Here is a 22,683-nt window from a genome sequence, read left to right on the forward strand (position 1 = left end):
TAAGTTATTAAGGGGCAAATATAGAAAACAAGTCAAAACTCATGGCCAGTGACTGGATTTATCAGGTTTTGTTTCCAGTCACAAACTGTTTCTTATAAAGAAAGAAGAACATAATGTAAAACCAATTTGAAAGTACATACGAATTATAGTAAGCCAGGTTATTTAATTTTTTAAAGTTAACTTTGATTTTTTCATTTCACCATTTTATAAAACTTAATTTTATACTTCTGGTACTCATTGATAAATTATGCTATTTTGAGTTAGAAGAATTTTCTGTTGAATTTCCCTACCCACTTTTGTCATTTTCTAATAAACTGTAAAATATGAGTTTATGATCTCATCATGTCTTTTCTTTAACTACTGTTTTCCATCACCAAGGATATTTAAAAAATTTTTTCATTGTGGTAAAATACACATACATACAATTTATTATCTTAACCATTTTAAATATACAGCTCAGCAGTCCTAAATACATTTAATACTAAATACATCAGTAGTCTTAAAAACATTCACAGTGTTGTATATCCAATCTCCAAATTTTTCATCTTGTACTAAGTAATTGTTTCACTTTTAGTATACAGCATTACTAAAACAAACTCCTTTGGGGAGGGGATTTCTTTCATGACGAACTATATCTTTCATTGCTAACCCTCAGTAATCTTCTAAGAAGTTGTAACAAGAATTGTATTATACAGCCTTCAAAGTCTGGCAGCTAAACCAGCTCTCACACTGTGACTCAAGACTTTATTTTATCTTGCTGTTTGCAGACAAGTGCAGAAGCCATGCCCTTTCATGGGTAAAAGGATGCAGTTAATAAGAATATCCTTTTATCTCCCACCTGGGGGAAAACTTTTAAAGCAATATAGTTAAGTTAGAACTTAACTTTTAAAGCAATACAAAGTTTCTTTTAAAGAAATACAGTTAAAATCTTCTCTTAAAGCAATATAGTTAAGTTAGAACTTTCTAAGAAACATCTAGATATTAAGATATAACTGCTGATAGAATTGGAGAAGGCAATGGCACCCCACTCCAGTACTCTTGCCTGGAAAATCCCATGGACGGAGGAGCCTGGTAGGCTATACAGTCCATGGGGTCGCTAAGAGTCGGACACGACTGAGCGACTTCACTTCACTTTTCCCTTTCATGCACTGGAGAAAGAAATGGCAACCCACTCTAGTATTCTTGCCTGGAGAAGGAGAATCCCAGGGATGGCCGAGTCTGGTGGGCGGCCGTCTATGGGGTCGCACAGAGTCGGACACGACTGAAGCAACTTAGCAGTAGCAGTAGCAGCTGATAGAATGGTAACAACTGTAAATGCCTTATAGTAGGAAGGAAATGTAAGTAAATAAAATGCTTTTTATGGGAAAGAATCACTGTTTCCAAATATTGATGTCATTTTACTTTGTATATCTTTGAGTTAAAGGTACATAAAGGGGAAAAGGCAGCAAAAGGCACCAATGACAACCAGCTAGAACTTCTGAAGGCAGCAAAGAGCAAAGATTCAAACTCATCCTTTGATCCTGATTTACCATCATGGTGCTTTGATATGTAATGACCTTTTAACCATCTACGATCTTTTTAACTATGTGTTTTTCAACCAGACAGGTGTTATTTTATAGTGCTTTAATTCAGGAAAGTGTTTAGTCCTGGGAGTCAAATATTGGAAATGAAGCATTACCTTTTTAAAGATTCCAGACTCTGTAGGTAAAGCACCAGGCATCTCACAGGTGGTGTGAAAGAACTGGGACTCCCCGCAGTACAGTGTAAATTCTTCACACTCTCCAGCCACATGTGCTCCGTCCACTACCTCCAAAGCTCTATAAAGAGTGGAAACAACTTCTCAAGAACGCTGAAAACACAAGAGGCTAAAGGCACACTTTCCTCTGTATATTTCCAATCAGTCAAAATAATGAATCATTCTTCAAAACCCACACAGAATTGTAGATAACTTGGTATTCTCATAGCACATTTATAAATAAACTTTGATGACTTTCCTATGTGGCTAACAGAATTCTTTTAAATCCTGTGCAGAACATAAATTGGACACAGACAGGTAGGTAAGTAAATTGTTAGATGGCTAGGCAGATTTTGAAATGAAAGCAATACAAATTAATTTTATATTTGCTAGGTTGCTCTGCTGTCATTGCTCTTAAGGAAAAAAAAAAAAAGCATTTGTATGTTTTCTGAACACTGGAAATAAAGTGAAAACTGATTCCTCCCAGTTAGAGGAAGAATCTAGGCTATGCCAGGCAAAGGAATCTGTTCCTGGGATTATAATATTTATTAGATTTAAAAGGAATGGAAACCAATAAAGGCAATGTTTTAGCAGACACTGGTGGTTGCCTACCCCCAAACCATTTCCTTTATCCAAACCCAAAGCCTAACTGTCACACCTCCAACACACATTTTCTTTGCTAACAACCCTGATTTGTTCAGATAGCTATTTTCCATGTGCTTCAGAGGAATTTGCTTCCTGCCCTGGTAATCAGTCATGATTCGTGTAATCCTGGAGTCCCCTCACCAGTAAATGACTCAGACATAAGCCCACACCTATCTCTCTAGCTGATACCATCACATTGATTTAGGTCTCCCTGATCCTTAAAGTCTTTGTATTTACTTAAGTAGTCACTCAGTCATGTCTGACTCTATGTGACCCCATGGACTGTAGCCTACCAGGCTCCTCTGTTTATGAGATTTTCCAGTGTTTGTACTTCACCCTATATCTGATGCAATTCTGGCAACTAGATGTGAGGGACATCTGTTGCAGGAATCATGAGAAGGTCTTTCTCTTAAAAGACAGTTTACAGAAAGTAGTAGTTCTTCCCTGCAGGCTAGTATCATGCCTGTATGTGATGAATGTGACAGCTGTCCTGGGATCAGGAATGGCATTAGCTTTTGGAGAAGAGATGGAGAAGAAAGCAGGGCAGAAATGTGAGAGCAATTTGCATCTTCAAGTACTTTGTTGAGTAGCTGAATTAACCAATCCTAGACCTGCCCTAGCTCTGAAGTTTTTATTATACTGCATAATAAATGTCCCATTCTTTAAGACTTTTTGAGTCGAGTGTTCTCTGTTACCTACAGTTGAGCATCATAACTGATACAAGGGTTGATGTATTTCTTAAGCATATACATAAGACTGAGAAAAAAATATTGGACCAGGAGAAGGAGAAGGAGGCTCATGAAGAGAACTAAAAATTTAAGGCTTTAATATCTCACAGAAGAAACAAAAGCCTTTGTGGAATTTCCATCAATACAGTGAACTAAGGATGAAAAAGTAGGGTAAAGCACTAACACTTTAAGAGATGAGGAGGCATACATCAATGGGGTAATGTCAGCAAGGGAGAAATGTATGGGAGTGATTTTAAGAAATCCATCTTATACCTCTTTGTTTTAGAAAACATTATTGTTTGTGGTACAGAAAATGTGAAGTTATTTTAACAGCAACAATTTCTTTTTGTCTTCCCTGCCAATTTTGTTTAAAAGTAATTTTTGCACATAGTAAATACAATTCAATCAGTATTGAAGGGAACTGAAATAAAAAGTAATTTCTTTAGCCCAATTATATTTCTCTCTGCATAACAAACCATTCTGAACAGTTTCCTTCCTGCAAGGTTCATGTCATATGTAAGGACTTAAAAAAAAAATTTCTACCCTCTGAAAGTAAGTGCTGAAGCTCTCCTTAGAGGAAAATCTCTCCTTAGGAATTGCAGATGGCATTTATAAAGGGATAGAAAAATATACCTAGCTTCAAAGAATTACATAACATTTGAGAAGTATCTTATGATTGAGAAGGTGTTAAAGACTTACCACAGATGTATGTTTGCATCAAGATTTATTTTTATTAACTGGTCCACTGACCCTGAATCACAGCCCTTGTGCTTATTCTGCTCACAAATAAGCCAAGAAGAGCAGCAAGCAAGTGCTGGGATTGTAACAAAGAAAATCAAATCTAACGCCATACTGTATCTGTTTCTTTTACTTTAACTTTTGTATTCTATTGTCTTTGTTCTCAGTTGTGTCCGACTTTTTGTGACACTGTGAACTATAGCCTGCCAGGCTCCTCTGTCTATGGGATTTTCCATGCAAGAATACTGGAGCGGGTTGCCATTTCCTTCTCTATTGTTTTTGCTACAGTTAATCATGAAAAGGAGATTGCCTATAGCTTCAAGTATATGAGACGGCCCATATCTTGGAACCCTGCCCCCTAAGCCAGAGCTGTACCCTCATTTAGCTCACAGAAAACATCCTCACCAAGGCCCACCTATAAATGACTGCCAGAGTGAAGTGATTAACACATCTCTTCCAGAGTCTGGTTGGAACCAGGAAATATTTGCAACAACTATTACCTTTTTAAACTTTACCTCCTTACCTCCCTCTCTTTGTTTTATAAAAGAAACTAGCATCCAAACCCAGGCAAGATGGCTCTCTGGGACACTAGTCCATCTTCTCTGCCTGCTGGCTTTCCAAATAAAGTCGCTATTTCTGCCCCAACAACTGGTCTCTCAATTTATTGGTCTGTTTGTTGTGCAAGGAGTAGTACGAGCTCAGACTTGGTAACAAGACTTGAAAATGGATTCCAACCACTGCAGTTTTATGAATTGTAAAAGTAAAAAAGAAAAGTATAGAAAGTCTACCACTTTTAACATATTTTCTCTTTGAAAAGAAAAATATGTGCCCATTGAATGAATATAAAGATGAAGTGATACATTTGAACTACATGTGCTTCCTAAGCTGTGTATTGTTGGAGGTGGGCAGAGATCCAAAATGGAGTTCTCTCTTCCTGCTAGATACTTCTGTATTGTGTGATTAAAAGCTAGCAAGGGTGTTCTTTTTATGTATTTTTCTTGTGATCCAATCTCTACCTGTAGTATAGGATTCTTTTGCCAGCAAGTAATAGAAACTCCAACCCACAGAAGCTTAATCAAACACAAATATAAATCACTGCATATAAAGTGAGAGAGGTGGGCTGAGTTCGTTTAATCAGTTTATTCCACTGCTGCTGAATTGAGTGGCTGCTATAGTTCTGGTCATCATGTATAGATATATGATAATTCCAGGTGATTAAAAGAGTATCTCTTCCTGCATATCTCTCTCAGAAGTGAGAGAAGTCTTCCCTAGAAACCACCTAGCAGACTTCTCTGCATATCTCATGTCTACACCAAAACCACTGCTGGACCTACCCCCAGAGGCCGGGGCTGGAGGGACGTCACCGTGCAGAGGGTGGGCACCGGGACAAGCTGGGGCTCTGTTAGGAAGGGGGTAGGGGAGGAAGTGGACACAGGCGTTGGTGTGTGTCACTGCACCTCCCTGTCTAATAACACGTCCCCCACACTTGCTACACTGTTGGTAGATGCAGAGTTGAGATATACTCATGGTTGAATTTGAGTTACCAAACCAGAAACATTCATGGTTCTGGCCTCATTGCATGTTGAACCCAGGCAGTCTGCTTGCTCTCCTGGCTTGGGGATAAACTAACAAGACTTAGCCTGCTCTCCAAGGGTCAATCTATATGCTTGAGGTCATGATCTCAGAAGGCAGATTTAGCTTCTCAGTGGCCCGAGGAAAGGGATGACCCTCATACATAGTCTAGGCAAGGTCCTTGCTTCATTCATAATTTCCAAGCCATTAACTGCAGAGAGTTGTGCTACAGCAAGTGACTTCTGACCTCCCTTGGAGGGGAGGGGGATGAGGCGTTGGCTGAATTTCTTTTCCTCTAAACCAAGATCCAAGCATGGCTGCTGACCATGTAGTCACAGGTACCATTAATTTGAAGTTGGCTCCAGGACTCAGTTGGGAGGTAAAGAAAGGCCACAGGGTGTGTGGGCTCAGAGGGTTTTGCAAGCAGAGTTCCGCTTTAGGAGCTTCTTGCCCCAGACACATTTTCTAGTTCCTCTCTAGTGTCAGGCACAGAACTTCTACTCCCAGCAAATGTATTACACAAGTTTGTCTCCTGAAATGCAACCTTCACGAAACATTACACAGACATAAAACACCTAGAATCGTGCTGGAGGGGGCCCTGGGCCCTACAGTAATTTAAATAATATCTAGCTCTCATTCTTTCAGCAAGCATTTTTATATCTCCTTTCATGTATCATACAAGGTAAAGGTAAAGAAACCCACTCCAAACCCTCAGGACATTAAGATCTAGTAGACACAGGGGCTCATCATGTGGACAAAATATTTTAATCGTGAATGACAGTTACAGACAAAGCTAGACATAGATAAGTCCCCCTTGTTGTTACTCAGTCGTTAAGTCATGTCCGACTTTTTGTCACCCCATGAACTGCAGCACACTAGGTTTCCTTGTCCTTCACTACCTCTGGGAGTTTGCTCAAATTCATGTCCATTGAGTCAGTGATGCCCTCCAAACATTTTATCCTCTGTTGCCCCTTTCTCCTCTTGCCCTCAGACTTTCCCAGCATCAATCTTTTCCAATGAGTTGGCTCAAGTTCCCCTAGCTTAAAAGGAAATCTTAACAAGTGTTTGCAACCAGAAAGACTAATCGAAAAGCTCATTTTTCTTTTCCAAAGGATATATTTTCAGTTTAACTCCTGATGAGTAGGCTGCAGGTGGTTGTAAGAAAGGCTAAGTATGGCCCCCTGGTGAGAAATCTAAGATTTATAAATGGAAGCAGAGTTTGCTTTCTGAATAATCACTACTGGTCTCTTCTTAAGCACATTATTTCTGGGGTTAAAAAACAAAACAAAATAAAATCCCCCTCCCCACCCCAAATGCCATACTAGTCTGGAGTTTTATCAGAGGAAAAATCAACTAACTAGCTAATTTGCAATCTGCACTTTCCTTTTTTTTTTTAGTACAGATATTATCCTGACAGAGTGAAGGGAGTTTTGGTGTTATGTACTTTATTTTACTCAGACTCATAAACAAGTGGAATACTGGCCCACTTATTTCATTATTTTCTGTTCCTTTTTTATTTGGTTTGCTTTTGAAAGCCAGATTGCCTTTCTTGGAGTTTTTTTCCTTAATATATATATTTTATTGAAGTATAGTTGACTTATAACGTTTCAGGTGAACAGCACGGTGATTCAGTTACACATACACATATATTATTTTTAAAATTATTTCCATTACAGGTTATTACAAGATACTGAATGTAGTTCCCTGTGCTACACAGTAAACCTTTGTTGCTTGTTGCATATCTATTTTTTAAATTAGAAATCTAGCATTCTATTCATATTAGGTCAAACAAGTGGAATCAAATGTCATAAATTTTTTAGTTAGGCAAAAATTCACACATTTACTAAAATATATTATTTATATATATGAATATAAAAGCTTTTCTACTATGCTTCTCCTTGAAGATTAAGTTGGTAGAAAATTAATAATAATACAATTGTTTACCCTTTTTTAAGTTAAAAGTTATTTATGGTTATTTCCAGGCAAATACAAGCTTTGTGAGGCTTGAGGAGAATATAATTTTGGGGCCCTCTTGAAAAAGAAAACAAAGTATCTTACTTTTTCAAAATATATAGCACTAGGGCCCCATGTACTGAAACTTTAGCTTTTGTTACCTAGAAATCCACCTCAGGCTTTCCTGATCAGGTCGGCTCCATCAAGCTGTTCCTGGAGCATTTTAATATATGTAGCCCAATATAAAGCAAATTATGGGTTTCTCTAATAATTCTTGGTTCAGAGATAACGTAAATGTAAAACAAATGAGGCACAAAACTAAAGATTTGTAGGGTATGAATGTGAGAATTGGACCATTAAGAAGGCTGAGCAAGGAAGAATTGATACTTTAGAACTATGTCCTGGAGAAGACTTTTGAGAGTTCCTTGGACAGCAAGGAGATCAAACCAGTCAATCTTAATAGAATCAACCCTGAAGACCAGACTCTGGAAGGATTGATGCTAAAGCTGAAGCTCCAATTCTTTGGAAAAGACCCTGCTCCTGGGAAAGATTGAGGGCAGGAGGAAAAAGGAGTGACAGAGAATGAGATGGTTAGATGGCATCACCGACTCAATGGACATAAGTTTGAGCAAACTTTGGGAGATGGTGAAGGACAGGAAGGCCTGGTGTGCTGCAGTCCATGGGGTCGCAGGGTAGGACCCGCCTTAGTGACTGAACAACTAGGGTATAAACTGATGCTCTACTGCCATCCAGTGGCTACTTGAAGAATTCTTGCTGTGTTCTAATAAGCCTCAGAGCTGTAACTTGAACAACAAAAGGTGCGGCCAAGAGAGCTGAAAACACCAAGGTATTAGAGCCACTCCTCTGAATTAAGACTGTGTTTATAAGGCTACATAAGTTTGCTGGCCAGAAAGGAAGGGAGGAAACTTTTAATTTATTAACAAACAGCACTAAGTAGAATGTGTAGTACTATTAATATTTCATTGCTGCAATTGCTGAATGGCAGGGAGCTACCATATATGGAGCAATCCTGCTAATATGAGGCCCTGTATCAGATTATGGACACACCATCAGATAATTCCAGGCCTGGAAAGGCCCCTAGTGATTAACTGGTGCAGTCCCTCATTGCACATTTGAAGAGACATTGGCTCTGAGAAACCACGAGGCTGGCAGGCCCGCTGCTTACCCAAGCGCGTGGAACTGATGTTAGGCTTCTCTGCCGAGGCTCACCAAGAGTCAGCTAATGGCAGTGTGACAACAGAACCACACCAATCTATCCCACTGCTGGAAAACAAACAAAAAACTAATATATTTCCCTTGGCAAACCAAGGATTCTGGATTTACAGATGGGTTTTTCTCTCAGAAGCAATGTTGTATTCAAATTTGTATTTTTCTCACATAAATGAGACATGAAATATAGCAGTGTATACACAGATTTCAGAGTCATACCAGCTTAGCCATTACCCATCTGATCTTGGCTAGTTGCTTAACTTCTTGCAGCCTCAGTTTCCTCATTCACAAAATGGGGATTATAATCAGATTGTCATGAAAATTAACTTAGGTAACACTCACAAAACACTTAGTCTAGTACTGCTACATAACAGGTGCTCAATAAGTATCAGCTATTTTAATTATGCCTATGAATGTCAGTTAACATTTGCTGCATTACAACTTTCTAGGCATCATGTAGATGGTATTTTAAGCTAGCGTATTTATCAGGCTCAACTACAAAATGATACAGAGATGAGAATATCTGAATTGAAAGATACCTCAGAGATAATCTAGTGATCCAACCACCTCATTTTGCAGTAGAGCTCATTGATGACCAGAGACAATCATTGTTCACAGTCATAGGACTAATTATTGGCAGAGTTGAGGGCAGAGAACCTATCTAACTCCTAGTTTAGAGACTGATTTCAAATTCTCTGCAGATGAGTTTCATGGTCACAAATCCTCAGTTGGATGGATAAATGAATAAACTCTCTATGCTCGTCCACGTTTTGAAAATCTAAAACACCCTCATAGTTTAAGACATATAAAAAAATACCACATCATTAATCCAAGTATTTTGTGTTGCTGCTGCTGCTAAGTCACTTCAGTCGAGGCCGACTCTGTGCGACCCCATAGACGGCAGCCCACCAGGCTCCCGTCCCTGGGATTCTCCAGGCAAGAACACGAGTGGGTTGCCATTTCCTTCTTCAATGCAGGAAAGTGAAAAGTGAAAGTGAAGTTGCTCAGTTGTGTCCGACTCGTAGTGACCCCACGAACAGCAGCCTACCAGGCTCCTCTGTCCATGGGATTTTCCAGGCACGAGTACCGGAGTGGGGTGCCATTGCCTTCAAACGGTAATAGCTTTTAACGTAGGAGCGCTGCCATCTAGTGGTTGCACAAGAGTTTCAATTTTATCATCTTTTTTAGCAGTGTTTCTGTAAAAACTCTCTTGGGGCGTCCCTGGTGACTCAATGGTAAACAATCTGTCTGCCAATGCAGGAGACCAAGGAGGTGCAGGTTCAATCCCTGGTTGGGAAGATCCCCTGGAGAAGAAAATGGCAGCCCACTCCAGTATTCTTGCCTGGGAAATCCCATGGGCAGAGGAGCCGAGTGGGCTACAGTCCATGAGGTCGCGAAGAGTTGAATGTAACATAGCGATGAAACAACAAAAACAACAAAGCTCCCTGGTCTGGCCCATCTCTATTGTTTCTAACTTTCTGGGCCCCTTGATTTTTTATTTTTAAAGCAAGAAACGTATTTATTGTAATGCTCTGTCAAGCAAACGGGCAGATGCCACTAACAAATAATAGAACATTTTTCTATAGCTCATTATTTCCATAAAACAAATCATTTTTCAGTTATCATTTCTGAAATAGAATATAAACCCAAGTATAAATAACCAAAAAAAAAAAAAAACCAGTGGCCATGAAATGCAGTGTGTGTCACTAAACTAGATGTTTTAAATGGCAGCTAGAAAGCTGGGAGCTATCTCCCAATGTGCTGTGTGGGAGAGTCCCCCTCATATTTGTCCAAGTTCCCCTCATATCTGACCACTGGGGATGCAGATCACTTTCTCTTCATCAGAGCCTGGGGACTTTTGCCCTTATAATTCCATGTTGTGAAATCTAGGCTTTGGGTGCTGCAGAGTTTGTGAAATTTAACCAAGCTGACTCAGGACCAATAAATAATATGTCCATTTTTGTCATTTGTGATCACTTCCTATGACTAATGAACTGTGAAGCACCCCCCTCCCTCACTCCCACCCCTGGAACCAGGCTGAGCTCAGTCAAGTTTGGCTTTATTAGTATTGGTTCCAGAGGAAAGAATAGTCTCAATCTGAGCAAGAACAGAGGACCAGGGACCAAAACCACCCAGGAATCACTGCCCTAAGCCCCAAGGAACTGAGGACCTGTGGTCTGGGTCTTAAGGAGGGGCTTAGGTTTATCACAAGTCTTATGTTTCATTAATGACTGCACATGATTTCACTTGGAGTTGCTGAGGGCTTCCCTGGTAGCTCAGCTGGTACAGAACCCGCCTGCAATGTGGGAGACCTGGGCTCAATCCCTGGGTTGGGAAGATCCCCTGGAGAAGGGAATGGCTACCTATTCCAGTAATCTGGCCTGGAGAGTTCCATGGACTATATGGTCCATGGTGTGGCAAAGAGTCGGATATCACTAAACAACTTTCACTTCCATTCAGAGTTGCTAAAAATCCTGGCCTTTTCCCCCACATCTCTTTACAATATTCAAGTTGAACAAGGCTAGTTTTTAGCTGTCAAAATAGAAAAAAGTTTCTTGGTTGCTGGCATTTTTCTTCTAAGGCTGTCAAATTTCTATAATCTAATGGCAGAGAAAATGTAGGCCTTCTTTTGATGGCATGTATAATCCCCAAAGAAAGACTGATGACTTTGCTAAGCTCATAAATAACAAATACATAATGCAAGAGAATTTTAAATTGCTATCTTTTGCAACACAAAACAAAGCTAATGATGATTATATAACCATGGAGCAGGCAAGGAGCAGGAAACTTGGCAGAATATGGTTCTGTGTACAAGAGCAGAAGACCAAGCCCCAGGTCACCAGGGACAGCTCTTGGGAGTCAACCCTGAGCTCTTCTGCTCCCATCATTCAACCTCCAGTCACTGCTGAGGGGTGCTTTGTCATCACACCTGAGCTTGCTTTGAGAGACACTAAAATTGCAGCCACATGGACCGCTTTGTTAGACAAATTGCAGGAAAACTGAGAAGGGTGTAAGCTACCATCTTATTTCATACTCTATAGTGACTGAAAGGGAAAATTTCTCTCTTTCTTAAATGTAAAAAAACAAAACAAAACCCTTTTCTTTTCCTCACCAGCTGTCTTTCAGACAATGTGGACTGTATACCTGACCTGATCATGAATAAATGTTAGTAATTATATAGAATTATATAGAACTTTATGAATATACAATCTGTAAAGTAATTATCTCTCTGGCTTATGACACTACTATTCCTTTAGTTTTCTTATCCTCCCTTCTTTACATTGTTAACTGAAGATAAACTACTATAAAGCCTTGGAGGAAGAAGTGATGGGGCAGCAGTTATAAATACATGGAACCTACTTTCACCTCACCAGTATGGTGTCCATCTACCCTTGTCTATTCTAACTACCACCATCCTAGTTCCTAACTTCATTACCTCTTCAATTTAGAGAGTTTTCGAGCTATTCTTTGCTATCTGGTCTCTCCTGCATCCTCCAGCCCATTCTAACGTTATAAATAGATTGATCTTCCTGGTGTACATTTGTGTTTGAAAACTATTAGATGGTTCAGCACTGTGTACAAAGAGTTTTAACTCCACAGTTTAGTATTCAAGCCCTTCCGTCTTCTGGACCTAGTTCATCTTTTCAAACATAGCTTCCCTACACACGCCATGTTATAGGCAATTTTACTATATTTTAGCTTTACCATAATCATGGATGACTCTCTCTCACCTCAGACAGTAAGTCCCTTTTGGGTTCATGTGGCTAACTCCTTTTGTTTCTGTCACAGCATCTGACAACATCTGTCACATCACAGACATTTAGTAAGGGCTTCCTGGGTGAGAGAATACAAAGCCCCATTTTCCAAAGATGGCTTGACTCATAATTACAACAGCTGCTTGCAGTCTGTTGCTATTTATGACTGTTTCAAATAATGTCAATGTAAAGCTTTGGTTCAAAAGCTCCTCTTCCTTCCTAGGCTGGTCTAGCATATCTACTGTTATTTTCCACAAGTCTATGGTGATGTCACACACCTTGAAGTCAACTTTATAGCGTCTTTACTATGCATCATCTGCTTCCTTTGTTCACCTTTGCCCCACTTAGCTCACTAGACCAAAACGACTCTGGTGCCAGCCACAATTAGTAAGAGTTTATGAAACTCTAGGGTCCCTAAAGAACCTGGCACTGAACTTCTCTGCCTTAGTTAGTTCTTTCAGGCACTCAAAGAATTATCTTTGCCCATCTAGAGCTTTGATAATACTTGCATTGCTGTAAACATTATTACGTTGTAGCATTTTTAGAAGCAATAAAGTTTCAAGAGAAGTTGTGTAATTTGTTCCTTGCACCAAAAATGTTTAGCATTTACTGTACTTCCTGAACTCACAAATACTAATTTTTCTTACAAATCAGATACTCTCAAAATTCTCACAGCTGTAATTCAGAGATTTAAAGGCCCTAATCAATATGTTCTTGCTATGTGATGATTCGTAGCCTCATAAAACTAGAAGTGAGAATTGAGTCTTTAGATGTTACTCGTAAGACAGTAAAACATTCCTACACACAATCTGGTGCTTGTAGTAAATGGCCTTTGATGATAATGTAAAACTAAAAAAATATTTTAAAATATGAGGATGAGTCTCTATATATCTTTTTAATTTTTCAAGATAATTCTTATGGAGGTTAGCTTCTATATTTAATTTTCATAACTGTCAATTTTATCATGTTCAACTTACTAGACTTCCAAATACCTGGCAGTTGTTTGATGATGAATGTAACATGCATAATAATTTGTTCATAATTGTCTGAATTACATCTTCAGCTTCCTCCATCTGCATCACCTGCATCAGGTGGGTAAATGCCACAAGGGCCTCCTAGACACAGCCTTTGGCAGTGACTAGAAATGCCATCATTTACTTAATGAATGAATTCAATTAGTGTCTTTAACTTGTGATGTTACAAAAGAAAAGTCTAATTAGAAATCATCTCTAACAAGAAGTAATAATGTAAAACACATAACCAACACATCAGGAATACAGATGTGCTGACTGAAGAGGATGGGAGGCTGGATCTGAGAATAGACTAATATTGGTCATCTCAGCTCTCATGAATGAGAATCTCTCACATAGAGGAGGCAAGAACAGATTGTCACTGGGTCCCTACTCTCCATTCAGCTTAATAAATTGTTCTTACAGAGGTCCTAGTAACAATCTCCATATTTCCCACCTGAGGAGTTCTCCAATACTACCCTAAGCCCCTCTCCTTTCCCCAAACTCAGCCTTTCAGTCATGGTCAGGGAAATCTGCATTTCCCTTAGGTACACCTTGCTTCACTGCTTATATGTCTTTGCTTGGGCTGCCTATTAATTCTTTTCCCTTCCCTCTTTGTAATCTTCAGTGATCAATTTCTATTAAACCTAATTACAGAAGTCATTTACTCCAGAATGTCACTGATTGTAATGAACCTTGTGTTTCCTCATCTCTTAGCTATTCAGTTTATACTTAAGTAAATCCTAATTTACCAAAGGGTTGTGTTTCAAAGTTTATTTTTTTTAACAATAAAAATGATTTACTCTGTAAATACAACATTGTAAGTGGTGGTTTGATTACCAAATAAACCCTAAAAGTCAATTTCATGTAGCTGAAATAGTGTGTTAGTTGCTCAGTCGTGTCTGACTCTTTGTGACCCCATAGACTGTAGCCGATCAGGCTTCTCCATCCATGGAATTCTCCAGACAAGAACACTGGAGTGGGTTGCCATTCCCTTCTCCAGGAGATCTTCCCAACCTGGGATCAAACCCGGGTCTACTGCATTGCAGAAAGATTCTTCACCATCTGAGCCACCAGGGAAGCAAGTATGCCATAGCAAAAAAGAAAGGAAAAAAAGAATGCCATTATGAATCACAATTGTTTCAGTATTGGTTTAAAAAAAAAAAAAGGAACAAGAAGGCAATAAGACAACCTGAGGTATAGTCTTTCTTTTCTTTGAGCGCAGATTATTCTCTTTTTTAGGATAAGGATCACTGAGAAAAAGCAGATTCAATTGAAAAGAGATAATGGTTAGATTTTTTCAGAGATTATAAAGTGATTTTACAGGGCTTTTGTTATCACCAGATCTAGATTATTATTATTTTACATCAAAACTCATGGTTTTTTTCTTTCCCTTTCCTTCACACAAATCTATCACTAGCTTTATTCGTGGGCTTTATAACCACCAACTGCATGATTTCTGGCGGAAACAAAGGAGACACAAAGAATGGAAAGAAAAAAAGAAAGGAGTGGAGAACAGGGAGAGACCTTCCTTGGCCAAAACTAACAAGACAGAGGAAGAGAGGAAAGTATTCAAAATAAGGTGAGGCGATGCTTAGGAGGAAAGAAAATTCTCATGTGTGGAAATAAAAGGGCTGAGAAGAGACAGCAGAGGGCAGAAGAAAAGAGGGACACAGTCCGTTCACAGATCTCTGAGGGAAGACACGTGGGCCCCACATCTCCCGGGGTTAAGCGCTGGGGTTCGAGGCTCCAGACAGGCTTCTGTGCACACCAGCTTTAACACACAGAGGACTAAAGGATATGGAAGATGTAGGTGAGTGACAGTAACTGGTTCTGAACTTTCAGGTTGGATATTATGAAGTATCAAGGCTTCCCTGGGGGCTCAGATGGCAAAGAATGCAGCAGACCCATGTTTCATCACTGGATTGGGAAGATCCCCTGGAAAAGGGAACGGCTACCCATGCCAGCATTCTTGCCTGGGGAATTCCACGGAATATGAGCCTGCCAGGCCCTGGGGTGGCCAAGAGTTGGACACAGCTGAGAGACTAACACTGTGAAGTATCATTTGTGTGGTTCAAAACAAGTCAGATATGCCAGCTTCATATGGTTCAACCTAGTATTATTTGTTAAGTGTTCAATTAGGTTTCCCGGGAACACACGTCATTTCTCAATTCCATTATAGGCTTTCGGGGCAGTTAACAAGTACTTTCTTCTACCCTATAACCTGAACTCAACGGATATAAAATAAACGCCTTTTTTAAAGAAAAGTCAGGGATGATATAAAACAAGTTTTTTCTTGTGGCACTGACTAAGAACCCAGGTTTCCAGCACTGAGAGAAAGTTGAGTCATTAAACCACAAAGCATTCTGTCCCAAGAAAATATTTATTTTGTCTAATAGGGTTTTAAATTAGGGAGTGTTATCTCATCAAGTATAATGAGGACTTGTGAGTCAACAAGCTCTGTGTATACAAGAGAGCTTTACTTCTGCACTCAAGATGAAGCGAGAAACTGTCTCACTGTTTGGCTGTGAAATCAGGGACGGAATAACAGAAAGGAAGAACTGCCTTCATTTTCTTCACTTAAAAACATCTTCCTACTGCTTCTGTAACAAAAATGTTAAAAATAATATTGCCAATCCTTCAAAAAGGAAATAAACTTGTTTTTCATAAATCAGGTAATAGTAGGTCTTAAAATGCTTCCAAAAAATGAGCAAGTTATAAAAACAAACAGTAGATATGCAAATTTTATTAAAAATTTTCATTTGGCCTATTGTTTTAAATGGATGAAAAGGGCTATTGGCATTTCATCAGCCTTAGCAATTGCTTTCCACTAAAAGAATCAAAATAACCTTCTTAGCAAAATTAATTTCCAATCCATCATTCTTTTTTCCCTTTAAATTAACAGAATCTTAAGGTTCCCCCATTTAGGAAACAGTTGAAGTATTTTTCTCCTCTTACCAAGTTTAGTAGTTGCAACTCAAATCACTAGACCTCAAGTATGAGAAAATCATTGATCATTTTTAAATTTTTGAAAACAGAAAAGATTTGATATGAATCTTAATCATTCTAAAGGATTACTCATTTTCTTCTTTTACTTCTCCATCAAACAGTTTATATATGTCACTAATAGAAAAGAAAGATACTGATCAACCTAACTGAATGCTTGGATTCCCCAATTAAAATGTAAGCAAGTTACTGAGAAAGCGAAACACATATAAGTTTACCATTCATCTGGCTATAGGACCTGCCAAGGACAAAGGAGTGGAATCTGATATTGTCCTTTTCTCTCCCTCTCAGCTCCCCCTGCATTTTCTCCCTTTGCCTCCTTACTACAGATCCTAGGGTTTTCCTATGGTTCCACATCACCTGTTAAATAGAAAAGTGATCTAGTGAAACTAATAATGAAAGAACTATTTGGTCACTATGTGTACTGGGATGAATAGTGTCCCTCCAAATTCTTGTTCACCTAGAACCTCAGAACATGACCTTATTTGACACAGGATCTTTCCAGATACAATTAGTTAAATCAAGATGAAATCATACTGTATTCAGGTGGACCCTTATAAAAAGAGGGAAATCTGGATACACAAATGCAAACACACACAGATCCAGAGGGAAGAAGGCCATGTGATGCTGGAGGCAGAAATGGAGAGATGCAGCTGCTAGCCAAGGGCACTAGGAATTTCTGGCAATGACCAGAAGCCAGGAGGCAAGGAAGGATCTTCTTTGGAGCATTCAAGGCAGGATGGCCCTGCTGACACCTTGTTTTCAGACTTCTAGCCTCCAGAACTGAGACAGAATAAATTTCTGTTGTTCTAAAGCCAGCAAGGTGGTGGTAATATGTGATGGCTGCTAAAACACTGTGCCACTCCACTGTGGTGAATGTGTATTTTTAAGATGATTTCTGGATGAAGGCAATGCTTAATGCAAAGTGATGAAATAAAAGATGCTTCTGGCAAGATAATAGTTCAGAGGAGAAGACATTTATAGGGAACTGGGCCATCAGAGTTCCTTTTAAATAAAGCTTGGCAGGCAGCCTCCTCTGTGGAGATGTGAGCCTGGGCTAGTCTGAGTGGAGCATTTTTGCTAAGCCTTAGGAAGAGAGGAAAGAGAAATGAAAGGACACACACACTTTGCCTTCCAGGGCATCGGAAGACACCGAAAGTCCTGAGACGAAACAGGTTGCCTCGAGTAACCAGGAAGCCTGAAATAAAATCAAGAACAACAGGTATACCCAGAGAGAATCTCTAGTAAACACCACTGTATGTCTCTATACCACCAGCTCCTTTAAATCTTAGCAAAGTTACAACGTTTAGCAAAGTTAGTGCCACGTAAAAGAATTAAATCTAAAAACATCATATCACAAAGATTAGAAGGCCATTATATGTCATGTTAGAAGATAACACAGGATGGAAAACAATTTCCTAAGATTAAACGAAATGGAAGAAATAAAAGAAAAATATTGGTAATTTTACTGTGCCAACATTTTAAATTTTCCCATATTTTTTAAAAGTGAAAGATAATAAGCCAAGAAAATATTTGCAACACAAACATCCAACAATTGGTTAAGAGTCATACTAAACAAAGAAATCATACAAATTATATAAAATTGTATTATATTAACAAACCTGGTAAAATGGACAAGGGAAACAAATAATTTTCAAAGGAAGAAATTGTTAAGGTATTTCCCCAAATTCACTAGTAGTCAACTAGATACAATTTTAAAATTAAAAGTGAAAGTGTTAGTCGCTCAGTCATGTCCGACTCTTTGCGACCCCATGGACTGTAGCCCACCAGGCTCCTCCATCCATGGAATTTTCCAGACAAGAATACTGGAGTGGATAGCTACTCTCTTCTCCAGGGGATCTTCCTGACCCAGGGATCGAATTTGGGTCTCCTGCATTGCAGGCAGACTCTTAACCATCTGAGCCACCAGGAGACCCACATACTATTAGGGGGCATATTTAATAAGGAATTTATTAGTATTTATCAAGAGACTTTAAAATGATAGTAAACCTGTACCCTGTGATTCTACTTCTAGGAAAGATTTATAAGGAAATAATCAAAGAAATACTCAATTTTTTTTTTAAACCAAGATATTATGGCAGTGTTATTTATAATAAAATTTGCAAACAACTCAGCCAATTTGGGTAATGATTAAATAAGTTATGGAACATCCATATTATAGAAAACCATTTATTCTTTAAGGCATGGAGTAAAGCTTATAACTTTATGGTAGTTGAAAAGTAGAATAAAACTATGTTAAATATCCAAGAACACATGGAAACAGCATACACTAAATCTTAAGTGCTCTGGCTACCTGGATAATAACTTATGTTCTTACTGTATTTTCCACGTTGTCATACACTCTCTTATCATGAGAAAATAATTAATTTAAAAAGTTTTAAAACTCCTAATAGCCTCATCAGGGAAGTTTAAATAACAATTTTGAGTGGCAGTAACAGAAGGCAAAACCCAAATGATGAGACAGACCTTTGTACAAAATCTAATAAAATATGAATGTGCAGATTTTACCTGCCAGTCTCAATTTCTTTTTCCCAGTTTCCTTGGCCAGCAATTTCTAACCTAAATTTTGGAATACCCCAAGTAACTGTCAGTTATCTCACGAGAGTCACATTTTTTTCTTGGATAGTTTCCAAGACACGATTTGTTTTTAAAACCTCACTCTGTTTAAAGCAATTAGCATCCGTTTTGAGTTTGTCAGAGAATTGGAAAGTAATCATCGAAAGGTGAGTTTGCAGTGGTGGCAGCCAGACTGAGGTGAGGGCCAGGAGAGCACAGAACTTGACAAGAGAATGATTCTGTTTTATTTCCTTCTGTACATAATTCCAAAATCATTTATTCTTCTTCAAAGGGAACACTGTGCCAATAACCAAAGAGTATTCTGGTTTCTTTTTCCAGGGCTTTTATCTTTTTGTTCCTCCTGCTCTTTTTTGTTATTTACACACATTTTATAGAACAAGTCAGCAAACTCACAAAATGAAACTGGTGAAGGTTTGCTTTCACATTGACCCTGGATAAAATCTTCTGATTTAGCATTCTATAGTTTTCTTTTAGAACAGAGGTTGGTAAACTATGGTCTGCAGGCCACATTGGGTCCACTTCCTGTTTTTGTAAATAAAGTTTAGTTGAAACAGTGACATAGTAGTCACAACCCAGAAGTATCTATGGCTACTTTGGTGCTACAATGGCAGAACTAGGTAGTTACAACAAGATTGGATTATTAACAGTGTTTAAAATATTCACTCTCTTTGGCCCTTTATTTGCTAATCCTCGTTTTAGATCATAAACACCTACAGGCTTGCTTGTCAAAGAGTCTTCTTTTTGGACCTCCATTGAAGAGTAATAGACTAGAATTCTAATAAACATTATTAGATAATTATAATACAAGATAAACTCAAGCTTACTCAAAATCTGGATAAATTCAAAGACAGGAAAAATTCACCCACAATTCTAGATGTAGGTCCAAAGTGACGTAAGTCTTTGATTTACTTAATTTTCTTGACTACTTTTATAGCCATCCTCCATGATATCCCCCATAATCTGCTCCTCCTGGTAGTTATGCCTTTGGGTAGTTCCCACTCACACACATATGTGATGGTATCTTGCTTCTAACACTCATGACATTGTGGCTTTTCTCTCCCTCTGTCTCTCTCTCATCACTTACTCCTATCATCCCTTGGAGAGACCCACATGACAAGAACTGGGACCTCCAACCAATAGCCAGTGAGGAACGGGGACCTCCTCACAAGAGCCATACAAGTAACCTCGGAAATTGGTCTTCTAGCCCCAATCATTCATACGACTGTAGCCTAACCAACTTCTCGATTGCCACCTAAGAGAACCTGCCCTGCAACCAGTCAGCAAAGCTGCTCCCAAATTCCTGATTTGCTCCAACTGTGAGATAGAAATGTTTGTTTTTTTTAAGCCCCTAAATTTGGGGATAATTTGAGTACACAGCAACAGATAATGGATATACTCTCCTCCGCCTCCACTTACACATCCCAGTGTCTAGCTTTGGAAACCTTTCTGTACAAGACTGTCAGACGTAAGACATGGTCCTTGAAATGGATCATGAATTGGCTCTAGATCAGGTCACAATATAAATGTCATGTGGTTCAAACCAAGTGGAAACTTTTCTCTATACTATAAAAATTCCAGGTTTACATCAGCTATTAAAGCAGCTCTTAATTATTCCTGTCTACTGCTACAAAGACACTAGCTAAAGACTGAAATGACTGAGGTCATGTGAGGGCCCTGGAAACAACACCATGTTCATGCCAGGAGGACAAAAACTTACCAAACAAACAAATCCCCGAAGCGTCATGGGAACCTGAGCTCAAACTTCTCAGATCAGTTTAGGCTTCCAAACTTCCTTTCTACTTTCAATGGATGAGGGGAATGATATAAGCAGTATTCATATTCATGTAGCACTTTGAAAAGTAGCAACTTGATATCATAATCTATCTTTAATCCTCACAGCAATGCTGACTTGTAGGTTTAAAGTAAGGGTTATCTTACTTGAATATTGTACAGCACAGGGACATACAGACATTATTTTGTAATAACTTTAAATACAGTACAATCTATTAAAAAAACTGAATCACTATGTTGTACACCTGAAAATAATATTGTAAATCAAATATACTTAAATAAAAAAAGAGTCATCTTACTTTAAGATGAGAGAGAACATGAAAGAGAAATTAACATTTAAGACAGAATATTAGTATCAGAATAGAAAATAGCATCTAATTATCTTTGTGAAGCATTAGGATGTTTCACAGAGAATGTGTAAAGCCCAGAAGTTTAATGAGGGGCCTCAGAGGTCAATCAGGGGTCAAATGGGGACAGACTGAGGTATACCTGGTGTGGCACCCCATTCTTTTCACTGATTCAGTACTCAGGGTACATTCTCTAGACTAACTTCTATGTTTGGATTAAAGAATCAGACCCTTGACCTTCAACTGCTCAAGCCCTCCAAGAACCTATTGGTTACCCTGAGAACTACTAACTCTCGGGGAGCAGCTACTCATCTTTGTACCCCCATCAGTATGTTCTCAGTAGTGCAGTGAATTCACATGGGAAGTCCTCAGAAAATGTCTGAGAAAGGAAAGGAGGGAGGAAAAGAGGAAATAAAAAAGGGATGTGAAGTATAATTTTCTTGTTTTCTTCAACCTATAAAACCTACAGTATTCTAAAGTATTTTAAACAGGGCTGAATAATTTCTCTCAATGGACTTATTTCTATTTAAAATTTCTGAAGTGGACAAAAATCAGGCAGAACACATTCATGGAAGTACAAAGGAGGGGAGAAAAGCTCCTCTTTGAATTAACAGTGACTCATCTCCTAAGAAATCTAGGTTACGAGGCACAATTAAGAGATTGTGTTTATTGGAGTATTTCACTCTCAAAGAGCTTCAATAGGCATGCAGAAGACAGTAATGATTTTTGTCATACTGAAATTAATATTCTGGTCCCTTGAGAACGTAATTATTTATAGCAATGTTACCCATAAAATAGGGCCCTGCCCACAAGCACCTGTAAACCAACTGACGACCCAGCAAACAAAGAAAAGAAACCCCTCCATGTGAAGACACCCTTGTGGGTAGCACATTCACGTCATTTGTACTCACTGATAACATCTGGTTTTATGAATCCAGAGTGAACCCACATCAGCTCTTTGCCCTGATGGACTCCCAGGGAGCCAGCTAAGCCTTTGTACAGAGGGTGCCACAGGCTATAGACACGTGACAAGGACACCTGGGTGCCTTCACAGGACAAGCTGACAAAATGTTTAAAGTGCTCAAAACAAAAAATTCAACAAACCACAAAGCAACGTGGCCATTTCTGCATATATCTTCCCCTCATCCTGGTATGGGGGGGGACCTCATCCCACCTACTGGTAGAAGTGTTCTTAGAATTCGGCTCAGATAGTAAAGAATCCGCCTGCAATGCAGGACACTTGGGTTCAATCCCTAGTTTGGGAAGATCCCCTGGAGAAGGGAATGGCAACCCACTCCAGTATTCTTGCCTGGAGAATTTCATGGACTGAGGAACCTGGCATGCTACAGTCTATGGGGTCGGAAAGAGTAGGACACAAATGAGCAACTAACACATTCATGTTCACAGGTAGAAACATTAAGTCAATAAAATAGAACCCAATACCCCCTTTTCAGTAAGATCTGTTTGCTTAATAAAAATAGGCAACTTGTTTGCTCATCTGGGTCTATAGTCCCCTTGTCTTAAATTCCATTTCAGACATAATTCCCAAGGTGCTTTGGAATCTGAATGTTTTTC

General features: G+C 38.9%; 1 protein-coding gene across 2 annotated transcripts in view; it reads right to left on the minus strand.

The window, feature by feature from the left end:
* CRYBG1 (crystallin beta-gamma domain containing 1) overlaps positions 1-22,683 on the minus strand; it is a 242,698-nt gene that overhangs the window by 122,220 nt on the left and 97,795 nt on the right. For both annotated transcript variants that reach the window (XM_081526875.1, XM_081526873.1), the window contains exon 2: positions 1,679-1,817. In XM_081526875.1, the coding sequence (XP_081383001.1) occupies positions 1,679-1,720 (42 nt within the window). In that variant the 5' untranslated portion in view covers positions 1,721-1,817. The remainder of the gene's footprint in view (positions 1-1,678; positions 1,818-22,683) is intronic.

This window comes from Giraffa tippelskirchi, chromosome 9, assembly GCF_054371585.1.
Source record: "Giraffa tippelskirchi isolate mGirTip1 chromosome 9, T2T-mGirTip1v1.2.pri, whole genome shotgun sequence".
Taxonomy (NCBI): domain Eukaryota; kingdom Metazoa; phylum Chordata; class Mammalia; order Artiodactyla; family Giraffidae; genus Giraffa; species Giraffa tippelskirchi.